The sequence below is a fragment of the Trichomycterus rosablanca genome, chromosome 18 (genome assembly GCF_030014385.1).
Source record: "Trichomycterus rosablanca isolate fTriRos1 chromosome 18, fTriRos1.hap1, whole genome shotgun sequence".
NCBI classification, from domain to species: domain Eukaryota; kingdom Metazoa; phylum Chordata; class Actinopteri; order Siluriformes; family Trichomycteridae; genus Trichomycterus; species Trichomycterus rosablanca.
Window position 1 is genome coordinate 12177085 of NC_086005.1, and position 14752 is coordinate 12191836.

A 14752-nucleotide genomic window follows, 5' to 3' on the forward strand; every position below is an offset into this window, starting at 1 on the left:
ATTTTTTATTCAGATTTCATACACTGCTTTAGAGTGGCACATCCCCCTGATCTCTGAAGATAAAAAAGGTCTCTTCAACATCACTCAAGGACTCATAGGTGAGTGACATCTTGTTAACCGAGATAAAGTCAGTATGATTCTAATTATATGGTATGAATCTAATAATTAGGTTTAACTGTGTACTCAGTTTTAAATGAGGCTGAATTAAAGCTTAGTATATTTTTGATTGACTGAAGAACTAAAAAAATGTTTTAAAAAATGAGAATCCTGCTCAGAATAATATGCTGGTATCATTCATATGAGTAGAAAACTTAATTTTTCTTTATGTAGTCATATTAAATTTAGAATACATTATAGGTAGAGTGGGTCCTGTACAGTACCAGTGACTTAAGCTTCACCTCCAGGTACTGTATGTAAAGAGTCACGTAGTCCTGTACTCATACTGTATAGGTTTCATCTGTTTTCCTTTCACCTCCCAAAAACCAGTTCAGGTTGTAACAAGTGTTTCTGTGGTGACCATGGACCAACTACAATGCTAATGAGTCAATTTAGTCATTTATTCTGATTATTTGCTTTATCCTGTTCTGGTTTGTGAAGGGTCCACCACCACCCTGAAACACTAGGCATAGTGAAGGGCTGCCTTCCGGACAAGGCACCAGATACTATATACAGTATAATTACAATTACATACCTACCTAAGGGGAAATTCAGAATAGCCAAACAATCCTTTTTCATATTTTAACGGCTATACACAACTTATTTTGATTATCAGTTTCTTTTTAATGCGTATTTGCTTTGAGTTTACTGTCCTGTATTGTTCTCCATTCTGGTTGGTCCATCCATTCACATGTTTTAATTGTTATTCTTTGTTATTGAAAAGCACCTATTAATACCAAGATTAGGTTCCCTTTTTTCTATTTAATCTGAGTAGATGAGGGGTAGAAACAGCACAGACCAGCATACTGTGACTTGACTACATTTTTGTCCTCTAACACAAACTGCATTTAAAAAAAAGGATCTAAGAAAACTTCTTAATTCTGAATCTTTCCAGATCATCCAAACTCCAGGCTCATTGAGTTCAGATCAGGAATCGAAGCTGGTATTGTGATTCTGTGAGTAAGTGATTCTGTATGTCAAACATTTTTTTTCTGTTGATGTGAGCATAAAGTGCAAAAAAAAGAATGATAAAGTAAAAATGCTGTTCAGCACCTTTAAGCCCTATGTGAAATAGTACATGCTTACATTCTAGAAAGCTATTCTTTAATTGACAGTTGGGTTCAATTTCTAATTTTTTTCTTTTTACTAGTTATAATTTTTGTTTAAAATTATTTTAGTGTATGTATAGCTTGTTCAAATACAGTGTATCACAAAAGTGAGTACACCCCTCACATTTCTGCAAATATTTCATTATATCTTTTCATGGGACAACACTATAGAAATAAAACTTGGATATAACTTAGAGTAGTCAGTGTACAACTTGTATAGAAGTGTAGATTTACTGTCTTCTGAAAATAACTCAACACACAGCCATTAATGTGTAAATGGCTGGCAACATAAGTGAGTACACCCCACAGTGAACATGTCCAAATTGTGCCCAAAGTGTCAATATTTTGTGTGACCACCATTATTATCCAGCACTGCCTTAACCCTCCTGGGCATGGAATTCACCAGAGCTGCACAGGTTGCTACTGGAATCCTCTTCCACTCCTCCATGATGACATCACGGAGCTGGTGGTTGTTAGACACTTTGAACTCCTCCACCTTCCACTTGAGGATGCGCCACAGGTGCTCAATTGGGTTTAGTCCATCACCTTTACCTTCAGCTTCCTCAGCAAGGCAGTTGTCATCTTGGAGGTTGTGTTTGGGGTCGTTATCCTGTTGGAAAACTGCCATGAGGCCCAGTTTTCGAAGGGAGGGGATCATGCTCTGTTTCAGAATGTCACAGTACATGTTGAAATTCATGTTTCCCTCAATGAACTGCAGCTCCCCAGTGCCAGCAACACTCATGCAGCCCAAGACCATGATGCTACCACCACCATGCTTGACTGTAGGCAAGATACAGTTGTCTTGGTACTTCTCACCAGGGTGCCGCCACACATGCTGGACACCATCTGAGCCAAACAAGTTTATCTTGGTCTCGTCAGACCACAGGGCATTCCAGTAATCCATGTTCTTGGACTGCTTGTCTTCAGCAAACTGTTTGCGGGCTTTCTTGTGCGTCAGCTTCCTTCTGGGATGACGACCATGCAGACCGAGTTGATGCAGTGTACGGTGTATGGTCTGAGCACTGATAGGCTGACCTCCCACGTCTTCAACCTCTGCAGCAATGCTGGCAGCACTCATGTGTCTATTTTTTAAAGCCAACCTCTGGATATGACGCCGAACACGTGGACTCAACTTCTTTGGTCGACCCTGGCGAAGCCTGTTCCGAGTGGAACCTGTCCTGGAAAACCGCTGTATGACCTTGGCCACCATGCTGTAGCTCAGTTTCAGGGTGTTAGCAATCTTCTTATAGCCCAGGCCATCTTTGTGGAGAGCAACAATTCTATTTCTCACATCCTCAGAGAGTTCTTTGCCATGAGGTGCCATGTTGAATATCCAGTGGCCAGTATGAGAGAATTGTACCCAAAACACCAAATTTAACAGCCCTGCTCCCCATTTACACCTGGGACCTTGACACATGACACCAGGGAGGGACAACGACACATTTGGGCACAATTTGGACATGTTCACTGTGGGGTGTACTCACTTATGTTGCCAGCTATTTAGACATTAATGGCTGTGTGTTGAGTTATTTTCAGAAGACAGTAAATCTACACTGCTATACAAGCTGTACACTGACTACTCTAAGTTATATCCAAGTTTCATGTCTATAGTGTTGTCCCATGAAAAGATATAATGAAATATTTGCAGAAATGTGAGGGGTGTACTCACTTTTGTGATACACTGTATAACTTATTTAAATTATCCTACAGGCCGCTCAGGGAGGATGGAGGTCCCTACTGAGTGTGGTTCCTCTCAATGTTTCTTCCTGTAATGCCTTTAAGGGAGTTTTTTTCTTGCCACTGTCACTCTCGGCTTGCACAACAGGGTTTTTTTTTTTTTGTATGACGGCTCCGGATGCTGTAACTACAAATAAATTTGACATAACTTGAATTTCACTAGCCACACCCAGACATGATTACTACCAGAACTGTTGAATCAAAACGTCACTTAAATAGAATTTGTCTATCAAGCAGGCTAGAAAGTCTCAAAAAGCAACACATGATGCCAAGTAAAAAAAATGTAAATACACATGCAAAACTAAGTCATAGAAATCGCCAAATCTGGAAAGGCACAAACCACTGCTGATGTAAAAGACCCCCCAAGACTTTTGAGAAAATATTCAGTGGATTGATTAGTCAAAAGTGGAACTTTTTGGAAGACATGGGTCACATCACATAGGCCATAAAGCTGGCACTGCATTCCACAATAAGCTAGAGAATTGACTCACACTGTCAGGTGTAGGGTGTGAATATATGATCCATATCACAGACATCCCAAGTTGCAAAAACTAATTTCTGGGTATCCCTGGACCCAGACCTCGACCCCGAGCACCCCCCCCAAAAAAAAAAAAAAAAAAACACACACCAAAGCATATGGTGATAACAGACCTTTCAGGAGCTGCTAACTGAGCTACTAAGCTAACTGTCCGCGTCACAAACACATTAATGTGTACTACATAGTGCACTAGATAGTGTGAAAGAGAATAGATTTTTGTTCCCTACATAGTGCACTAGATTGTATATTAGAAAAGAATTTATGTTCCTTACTTAGTGCACTAGATAGTATACTAGATAATAGACTTTTGCTTCTTACATAATGCTTTAGGTAGCGTATTAGTTAACAGATTTAGGTTCCCTACATAGTATGCTAAATTGTATATCAGATAACGGATTTATGTTCCCTACATAGTGCACTAGATAGTATTTTAGATATCAATTTATGTTCCCTACATAGTGCACTAGATAGTGAATTAGACAATTGGTTTATGTTCCCTACACAGTGCACTAGATTGTATGTCAGATGACAGATTTATGTTCACTACATAGTGCACTAGAAAGTATAACTAGATGTTGATTTGTGTTCCTTACACAGTGTACTAGATAGTGTATTACATAATTAATTATGTTCCCTACATAGTGCACTAAATTGTATATCAGATAACGAATTTATGTTCCCTACATAGTGCACTAGACAGTATATTAGACAATTGATTTATGTTCCCTACATAGTGCACTAAATTGTATATCAGATAATGGATTTATGTTCCCTACATAGTGCAGTAGACAGTATATTAGACAATTGATTTATGTTCCCTACACAGTGCGCTAGATTGTATATCAGATAACGGATTTAATACGCGATCAAGGAATAAAGTCTGTAGTCGCCTGCGTGCGCGTGTGTGTCGCTCTTGTCAGAAGCAGACAAATTTTAATTGAGAACCTCCTGGCACTTAGAATCAACAATACCATGTATTTGTATGTGTACTTACATGGTTCCCACGGTCAAAACAGCCTAACAACCCCCAAACCAATTTGACTGTTGACATTGACTCAATTCTCCTTCTTTTGGCACTTTCTTTTGACATAATGCACAATCTCAATTTCAGTTTGCTCATTACAGTTTCTAGGGGTGCCAAAAATTGTGTTGCCAATTATTATTGCAGGTTTTGTCTGAAATATTATCTAGTTTACTGCTTAAACGTTTCATGGCTGCTGCTGCTAGACAAATGGAGCACAATAGGAATGTAAATGGTGACATCTGGCGGTAATGCTATGGAAATGCATGTTCCAAATCTGTCTAATTCTGAGCCAAAACATGACATTTCATGATAATGTTCTCAGTTGTAGAATAATAAAAACTAAATGTTTAGCTTATTTCATAGACATTAGTATCAAATGACCATAAGTAGCCACTTGATATTCAGATCTCAAAAGTTGAATGTTAAATGTCTTTACATTTTCAGCATTTAGCAGACGCTTTTATCCAAAGCGACTTACACAATGAGCAATTGAGGGTTAAGGGCCTTGCTCAGGGACCCAACAGTGGCAACTTGGTGGTGGCGGGGCTTGAACCGGCAACCTTCTGTTTACTAGTCCAGTACCTTAACCACTGAGCTATCACTGGCACTGGTCTTGTCATATTAGTGATATCCGTAGCTCTACATTTTACATGACTGAATTATCCCCAGGTGGGGCATTCCGGGTCCTTTCTGTGTGGAGTTTGCATGTTCTCCCCGTGTCCGCGTGGGTTTCCTCCGGGAGCTCCGGCTTCCTCCCACAGTCCAAAAACATGCAAGTGGGGTGAATTGGAGATACAAAATTGTCCATGACTGTGTATAACCTTGTAAACTAATGAACCTGGTGTAATGAGTAACTATCCTGTCATGGATGTAACCAAAGTGTAAAACATGACGTTAAAATCCTAATAAACAAACAAACATGACTGAATTACTGTGACAAACACACATGGTGGTTTAGAAAGTTCTGTAGTGTCTTTTAACTTGGCCTTTATATTTAAGTAATTATGTTTCACTACAGGTAATGTCTTATGTGTGCACTTATAAATAGGACTAGTCTGACTGCACAAACATGCTAGCACACCACTGCAGTGTTCACACTCTCAAGTTCAAATCTTAGAAAAGCCACTGACATTGCCAGGCATCCACATGAACACTACTAGGCATGTTTCAGGGAGGAGAGGTTGAACAGGGTCTCTTCCCGCTGTGATATTGCACCAGAAGCTTGACGATGGCTATAAAAAGTGACAGATCAAGAGACATACACTGAAACCACCTCCTTGTTTCTACACTCACTGTCCATTTGATTAGCTCCACTTACCATATAGAAGCACTTTGTAGTTCTACAATTACTGACTGTAGTCCATCTGTTTCTCTACATACTTTTTTAGACTGTTTCACTTTTCATCAATGGTCAGAACCCCCACAGGACCACCACAGAGCAGGCATTATTTAGGTGGTGGATCATTCTCAGCACTGCAGTGACACTGACATGGTGGTGGTGTGTTAGTGTGTGTTGTGCTGGTATGAGTGGATCAGACACAGCAGTGCTGCTGGAGTTTTTATATAGTGTCCACTCACTGTCCACTCTATTAGACACTCCTACCTAGTTGGTTTACCTTGTAGATGTAAAGTCAGAGACGATCGCTCATCTATTGCTGCTGTTGGAGTTGGTCATCTTCTAGACCATCATCAGTGGTCACAGGACGCTGCCCACGGGGAGCTGTTGGCTGGATATTTTAGGTTGGTGAACTATTCTCAGTCCAGCAGTGACAGTGATGTGCTTAAAAACTCCATCAGCGCTGCTGTGTCTTAACCACTCATACTAGCACAACACACACTAACACACCACCACCATGTCAGGGTCACTGCAGTGCTGAGAATGATCCACCACCTAAATAATACCTGCTCTGTGGTGGTCTTGGGAGAGTCCTGACCATTGAAGAACAGCATGAAAGGGAGCTAACAAAGTATGCAGAGAAACAGATGGACTACAGTCAGTAATTGTAGAACTTCAAAGTGCTCCTATATGGTAAGTGGAGCTGATAAAATGGACAGTAAGTGTACAAACAAGGAGGTGGTTATGGCTGATCTGTGTAAGACCATATGTTATATCACAATTTATTTAAAATGCTTAAAAAAATAAAAAATTGCCCGAGAACTAATACAAAAAAAAAAAAAAAAAACACACACAACAACAACAACAATAATACCAATACATTCAGTAAAAGAAAAAGAACAGTTGCAGAAATCATAGAAATTCCAAAACTGCCATGAAATACATGTCCCTTAAATGTTTTTTCTTTTTTACTTTTGGCATCATTTGAAAAAAAAAAAAAATAGAAGAATGAGATTGTCTTATTTCTTGAAACTTTTCTGAAAATTCTTTCAATTGTTTTACAGATTTCTGATTGTTGCCATCATCATGTTCTGCTTACTGTGCTTCATGTTGCTTCCGAGTGTGGCGGCTAGTTTAACACAAGTGTCAACTCAACCTAGTGTGACCAATTCAGCTATTACAACATCTAAACCAAATGTATCAACTATTTATTCTACAATTAAATCCACAACTAGCCGCCCCACCACCATCACCACCACAGCCACCACCACAGCCACCACAGCCACTACCAAATCTTCAGGAACTTCAAATAAAGATTCTACAATTCAATTAATAACCAGTGAAATCATGTATTTGATGGTGATTGGAATCCTCCTCTTTTTCGTCCTACTCCTGGCGATCATCTCTCTGACTTTAGCCTGTAGGAGTCGTAGTGGTGGTGGCAACATCGGCAATAATGTCCTGCTCACTTCTCAGCCGTCTAATTTTACCAAAAGAAACAGTGTGGATGGTGAGCTGTCTGAAACTGTTTTAATGATCGCCTGCAATTCCGACAATGCTAAATCTGAGCCTGAGCCGGAGAATCCAGAGAAAGAGGATCCAGTGGAAGATGCTGCTAATGTTACCAACCACGTCCCAAATGAAGAAAATAAAAATCCAGCACCTGAGACTGTGCTGGTCCAAGGAATTAATATGTCTGAGGAGACAGAGGATTCAGTTAAAGCTGAGTAGAGATTGGCCATCGCTCTGAAATTAAAAGCCAACTTCAGTGTTTTAGTGTTTATAGTTAAAGTTAATTGTCTTTGCTTTAGATTAGCTGCAACTATTGTGCCATTTAGGTAACCAATATATCATGTGTGTGAGAATTTTGTAATAATTTCCTTTAATAAATAAAACAATGTAACGAATAACGTTTATTGTTTCTCCATGTTCTTGTTTTATTACATATAACATTTCACATTGTATAAATATATTTAATTAAACTATGTCTCAGTCTTTATTAGAATACAACCAGAAAATACTGCAAATTTGTATGCCATTAAAAAAAAAAAACAACAACAACAACTTCTATTAGGTACAGTGTATTTAGTGTAGGGGAGCTACATTTGAGCAATAGCAGGAACATGGCTCTCTTAAACCTAAATGAAATAGAACCCTAATTAATTTTATGCTAACACCCATATTTGCAATACTATTTCATGTCAAAATGACTACTGTAAAAAGGTCTGTTACACCAAGTTTGTGTATGATATACTAAAGCAATAAGCCACGAGAGACCGTGCGTCACTGTGATTTTATCCGCTTTGCATCGTGCCAAAACAACCTTCCCTGTGATAAAATCATAGCAATAATGCACAGTCTCGAGTGGCTTATTGCTTTTATAAAACAGTGGTCAACATAAAATATAATAAAATACAATGCTCAATTTATAAATGTTTTAATTTACAAAAACACTTACAAAAAGAATTCTTCCACGACCCCAAGTAGTTCGTTAACAGTGTTGCTAGGCAACATGAGGGCGAACATAACATTCACTTTTTCTTTTCAGTGGCGTATTAATATGGAATGATGTGAGGTGGTCATAGGTGTGCGTTTATCTGGGATTTTACAACGGCTTCGAACGCGGCTCAGCTAATCAGATTTTAGGACCGGAACTATCCGTTTTATAATTGAGCATTACATACACATGTTGTATTCAATAATTCATTGCAAGCTTGAATAAGACCAACTTTTAGTCACATCATTCCATTTAAAATGCCAAAGATCACAGAATTTCACAGAGATAAAATCATAATTTTGCATCAGCAAGGCCACTCAAAGAAAAATCAGCAAATAACTGGATACTGAAGATGTGGTTTTCAAACATTATAAATAATTTGAAGAATCAGAAGAACAAAAAAATTACTCAAGGTCAAGAAAACTTTCAAAATCTGATGAGATGTTTCTCAGAGTTTCTTATTTGAGAGACCAGAAGTCCAAAAGGACGTGGCTCAGCATCTGGTAGGTTCATCGGAAGCCAAGTTGACCTTTCTACAGACTGAAGAAGCTTCATCAGGTAGGGTCTTTTTGAAAAGTAAGAGCCAAGAAAACACTTTAATGGAAGGTGAACAGGGTGAAAAGGCTAAGAAATGCTAAAGCTCACAAAGATTATGAAGTAACAAATCCAAGTTTAAACTTTTTGTGTCCTGAGATGAAAGAATGAGTGCTTGTGGCCTTCAGTGAAACATGTTAGAGGGCTGTCTAGGTTAGGGGCTGCATTTCCGCCAGTGGTGTTGTTGAGATTGTCTGAATCGATGGGATCATAAACACTTAAAAGTACAGACAGGTTGCCGCTCAGGTGGCGCATCGGTAAAACATGCTAGAACACCAGAGCTGGGATTTCAAATACATCAGAGACGATTGCTCATCTATTGCTGCTGTTTGAGTTAGTCATCTTCTAGACCTTCATCAGTGGTCACAGGACGCTGCCCATGGGGCGCTATTGGCTGGATATTTTTGGTTGGTGGACTATTCTCAGTCCAGCAGTGACAGTGAGGTATTTGAAAACTCGTCAGTATCACTGCAGTGCTGTGAATGATCCACCACCCAAATAATACCTACTCTGTAGTGGTCTTGTGGTGGTCCTGACCATTGAAGAACAGCATGAAAGGAGGCTAACAAAGCATGCAGAGAAACAGATGGACTACAGTCAGTAATTGTAGAAGTATAAATAGCTTTTATATGGTAAGTGGAGCTGATAAAATGGACAGTGTGTGTAAAAACAAGGTGTATATACACTAAATATTGTATATAATATCTTTGTGCAACGTAGACATTTATTATGTGTAAATTTGTGGATTGTATGCACTTGAAGTATAATTAAATATTTCTCTTGAGTGTAAACATTGTTCTAGTTTTGTCATTGAATTGAATCTACACACACAAGGGAATTAGTAGGCAGAGGAAGTGGCACTGCCAGGCTGCCTGAAAAAGCTTTAAAAGAATGCTGCTTTTCTAAGAGAGTACCAGGCAGAAGACAAAGTACCACTGAAAGCTCATTTCAAACTTCCGCACAGGCTTTTTCCTTTCTGTTCTACACATACAAACACACACTTCCTCTGGTACACATCTACCTGCCTGCCAGCTCGAGAAGTGTGACAAGACTGTAAATAACCAGGAACTGAAACAGATCTGCACGACTGGGTTTCAAACTGTGGTAACTTTTTTTAAATGCATTTTGTCCCTTTTGGGGTTGTGCTTTCTCTCTACTGATGCTGAACCCGCCCCGATTGAGGAGAGCAAGACTGTCACACACCCCCTCTGAGACGTGTGCAGTAACCGACTGCATCTTTTCACCTGCACCTGCACAAGGCGAGTTAATTTGCTGCTCAGCTTTGTGCACAGAGAGCCACACCCTGATCAGCATTATTCCTCAACTCTGTGCAGATGCCATCAACCAGCCAGCAGAGGTCTTAAATTGCTCAGTTATGAGGAGTCCCTATCCGGCTCATCCTACCCTATGAACAACAGCCAATCATTGTTCATGCAACCGCTAAGCCCAGCCGAATGGCAAAGCTGAGATCTGATACGATGTATTCGAAATTCCAGCTCTGGTGTGCTAGCGTGTTTTACCGCTGCGCCACCTGAGCAGCCAAAACTGTGGTAACTTTTTGTAATATACCAGATAACTGTTTTATCCTGGTCAGTGTTGCTGGAGGTCCGAATTAAATGGAAAACAGTGAGCGCAAGGCAGGAATACTCTGGACAGGTGTGGCATCTGTGTCTGGGAGTTTGCATAAAAGAGGTGTTCACACTCTTCTTGGAAGACATGATCTTTATGCATGCCAGTCCAAAAAGAAATGTGTGATCTTTGTTGGCATCTGTGCTTGCCAGTCTAGGTAATAAAAGAAGTGAATATTGCACCCAGGGTTTCCAGTTAGGCACCATAACCCTGATCAGTAAAAATGTCTATTAAACATTTATTAATTCATGTTCAGGTCCAATTCACTGGGCGAAAGGTAGGAAACACCCTGGACAGGCCACCAGCCCATCATAGGTGGACACTCACACATATAGTTGAATTTAGTATTTCCAATTAGCCCGACTGCATATCTTCGGACTGTGGGAGGAAACCGGTGCACTCCTGACAGAAAGACCCGGGAAAGACCCACCTGGGAATCGAGCCAAGGCCTTCTTACTGTGTAGCAACAGAGCTACCCATCAAGCCACTGTGCCATCGGTCTATTAAACATGAATTTTACTTTTCTGTCTTATAAGAAGTTTTGGAAAAGATAAGGTGGTTAATTGGTACCAGTTTATATTCAGGCGAGTAAAGGACGAAGGACCAAAGAACAAACAAACCCTAATAAAGGTAGAGAAAATAGCAGGGGGGTGTAATAAGGGAAGATACAGTGGTGAGGGGGGTCAAAAAATAAAAACACTGGCATCAGCAATTCATCTGCGTCTCCAGCAGCACAAGAGCAGGGTTCACTCTGCACCTCTCTCTCCTCCAGAAACATCCACCCTGTGCTCCTCTACCCCTCTCTAAAACTCACACTCACACCTCTTCTGTACTGACAGTGCAAGTTCAGTCTTCCGGTGCTGCATTGGATTTTCTCAGGTCTGCGCATCCTTTCACTGCAGCACTGTTTTGGGAATTAAAATACATTTTTAGAGACAAGCTGGGAACAAAATTATTACTGCAATTTTACTTCTCGTACTAGAGAGGGAGGAACGAGAGGGAGTCTGAAACGTGCAAGGAGGAGCAGAGGAATGACAGGATAGTGATGAAGAGGAAAAGGTAAGTGCTTGACTATGCAGTGCAGAAACACACAGTTAATCGAGTGTTCTAGTAGAGTAGAAAGTCAATTCAGCAATACATTTTAACACGTTGTGGTACTCCCACATTCAGCTTACTACTGCTGTTCTGCAGGAATCTGCTCTGTTTGATCGATAATGTACCCTCAGAAGCAAAATCTGACCAATTACCATCAAGGAAACCTTAAGTTCAGAACATATTCAGATACTTTCTTATATAAAAGAGTCCCACTCACTGCAGAACTATAAAGACATGGGATGCTGCAGCATGGCCTCACCAACCAGCACCAAGCATTATGAGCCAAGTCTGTGTGTTTGAGACTTTGGCAGACATCCTAGCTTTATTAAGTACAGGTATTGGCTTGTATCCCAAACACAAAAGCCTACATGTCCTCAAGTGCTCTCTTAAATATTGTAATATTATATGAGTTGTAATCACAGTTGCAATCATAAGTTTGTAGCCTGTTGTAGCCTAGTGGTTAAGGTACTGGACTAGTAATCAGAAGGTTGCCACTGTTGGGCTCTTGAGCAAGGCCCTTAACCATCAATTGCTTAGACTGGATACTGTTTCAGTACTGTAAGTTGCTTTGGATAAAAGCGTCTGCTAAATGACAAAAATGTAAATTTATATCCACACATGATTTCTGCAGCTGTTTTGTTAGATCTAAAAATTAGATCTGCTTAATCTACACATAGCAACTTAGATCCACATAAATGATTGTGTGTGACCATTGTTGGCGACTTTTCTGTGCCCATATAAATAGGGACAGCTTGACTGCACCCATTAAACTGAGCCAAAAGCATTAAGAAAGTTCTGGGAAAGTTTCTGACATTCAGATGTCAGAAAGCAAATCACAAACAAAGAACGTCAGCTTTCAAAGCGCCCTCAGGTCTTAGTATTATGTGCAGACAATTACTTATTAATACAATGGACATGAAACAGTAGTCTTTTTTACTTTATTTTATTTATCTCCCAACTTTAGCGTATCCAATTGCATTATGCTTTCTCTCTACTGGTGTTAACCTACACTCTGACTGAGGAGAGCCGTGACTAACACACGGCCCCTCCGACACGTGTGCAGTAGCAGACTGCATCTTTTCACCTGCACAAGGCGAGTTCATATGTGGATCAGCTTTGTGTACGGAAAACCACACCCTGATTCACAGTATCCCTCGTCTCTGTGCAGGCACCATTAATCAGCCAGCAGAGGTCATAAGTGCATCAGTAAAAAGAAATCCCCTCCGGCACCCCCCTGTATAAACAACAAGCCAATCGTTGTCCATGTAGGCGCCCAGCCAAGCTGAGATTCAAAAAGACAAGTTTAAGATGTCAGCTCTGGTGTGCTTTTATCATTACGCTACCTGAGCACCCAACAGTAGACTTTTTTTGAAAGCAAATTAGTCTGGATTGTCAGATTTAATAAAAGAAAGATAAAAATAATAATAATATAAATAGAAGCTGCATTTACTGAGCATGGTTATTGTGTACTTCTCCATGATGGCTACACCAATCATATCTTCTTGTTAATTGTTGCCCACAGGTTTCTGCTGATGATGCGTGAAGGTTTTCTACTGTCCTGCCTTCTGCTGCTGTTGCTTGACAGGTGTTTTGATGCAGCATGTCCCTCGGTTTGCTCCTGCAGTGAGAGCTTTAGAGAGGTTGATTGCTCCTGGAGAGGCCTGAGACACCTTCCTAGTGGCATCCAGTTTAACATACACTTCCTTAACCTGTCTCACAACCGTCTAACTGACCTGGACCATGCCCTGGCTCCCTTCACCCACCTCCGCAATTTGGACATCTCTCACAACCGGCTTTCCCGTATGCCTGCCTTACTGCCACGCTCACTGTGGGAGATTCAGGCCTCTGGAAACCGCATACGCCTCCTGGAAAAGAATGCCACTGCCTACCATTGGAACTTACGCCATTTGGACCTGTCGGCCAACAGGCTGGAGCGTGTTGTGTTCATCAACAACACACTTACTGAACTGCAGGCACTCAACCTCAGCTGCAACAAATTCTGGACTGTGCCCACCAACATGCCAAGAAACTTGGAGATGATAGATCTGTCCCATAACTCGCTAGTACAGATCCTGCCTGGCTCACTGGACCGCCTGCCTAAGCTGACGCGCATTTACCTACATGCCAACCGCTTCTCGACTGTTTGCAAGGGTGCTTTTGAACAGCTACATGAATTGAAGCTGATAACACTGGGAGACAACCCTTGGGCCTGTGATGAACCTGCAAACATTGAGGATCTTCTGGACTGGACCAGGTACACTTCAGCTCGAGTTCTAGGTTGTCCATGCCACACCTGGCCAACCTGTGGACAGGCACAGCTGGCAAGAACAACTGGCTGGCACTTTTCCTCCTACACTCTCTCCCCATATAGAACAACTAGTTGGGAAGTCAGTCACCAATCTGGTGTCACTACTCACTATCGGCCAGAAGAAGGAAGTAACAAAAAGGACGTTTTGTCCAGTTCAACAAGCCTGTCTGGTGCATCAACAGAAATGCCTTTTACTGAGGATTTCCTCACTTCCAGTACAGTATTAACCACAACCACACGCAGGACAACCACTCTTCGTACCAGAAGCGTCAAGAGAAACAATCAGAGGCTGGGTAAAAATTCAAGCGAAAAGTATTACGCCTGTGCGTCCACAGTCTTACTGAATTTACTTTTGCTTGTAATCACTGACCAAGTCTTGTGAGACGCTTCGGTATGGTGTTTGTGAAACACACCTGATCTTAGTTACCAGGCTCTGCATTTAGAATAACCCTTATGCTTTGTAACATGACATGATATTAATCTGCTGACAAATGAACTGTTTTATATTTATATTAAAATAAATGAATGAAGTTCTATTTTCTGGATATGTGAGCTGTTTCATACGACGGCGTATTAGGGCCACTTTAAAGAAAAAGATTTTTTCGAGTTTTGATTTTGAGAATAAAGTCGTATAAGTTTGGATTTCGAGAATAAAGTCAAAATTATTTTGAGTATAAAGTCGTATAAGTTTAGATTTCGAGATTAAAGTCAAAATTATTTCGAGATTAA

General features: G+C 40.5%; 1 protein-coding gene across 1 annotated transcript; it reads left to right on the plus strand.

Annotated features, from left to right (window-relative positions):
- The first annotated feature begins 11665 nt into the window (after positions 1–11665).
- Positions 11666–14514, plus strand: LOC134332911 (oligodendrocyte-myelin glycoprotein-like). The gene is made up of 2 exons (XM_063014743.1): positions 11666–11679; positions 13238–14514. The coding sequence occupies exons 1-2, from the start codon at positions 11666–11668 to the stop codon at positions 14403–14405; spliced, it is 1182 nt and encodes a 393-aa protein (XP_062870813.1). The 3' UTR covers positions 14406–14514.
- The last annotated feature ends 238 nt before the right edge of the window (positions 14515–14752 follow it).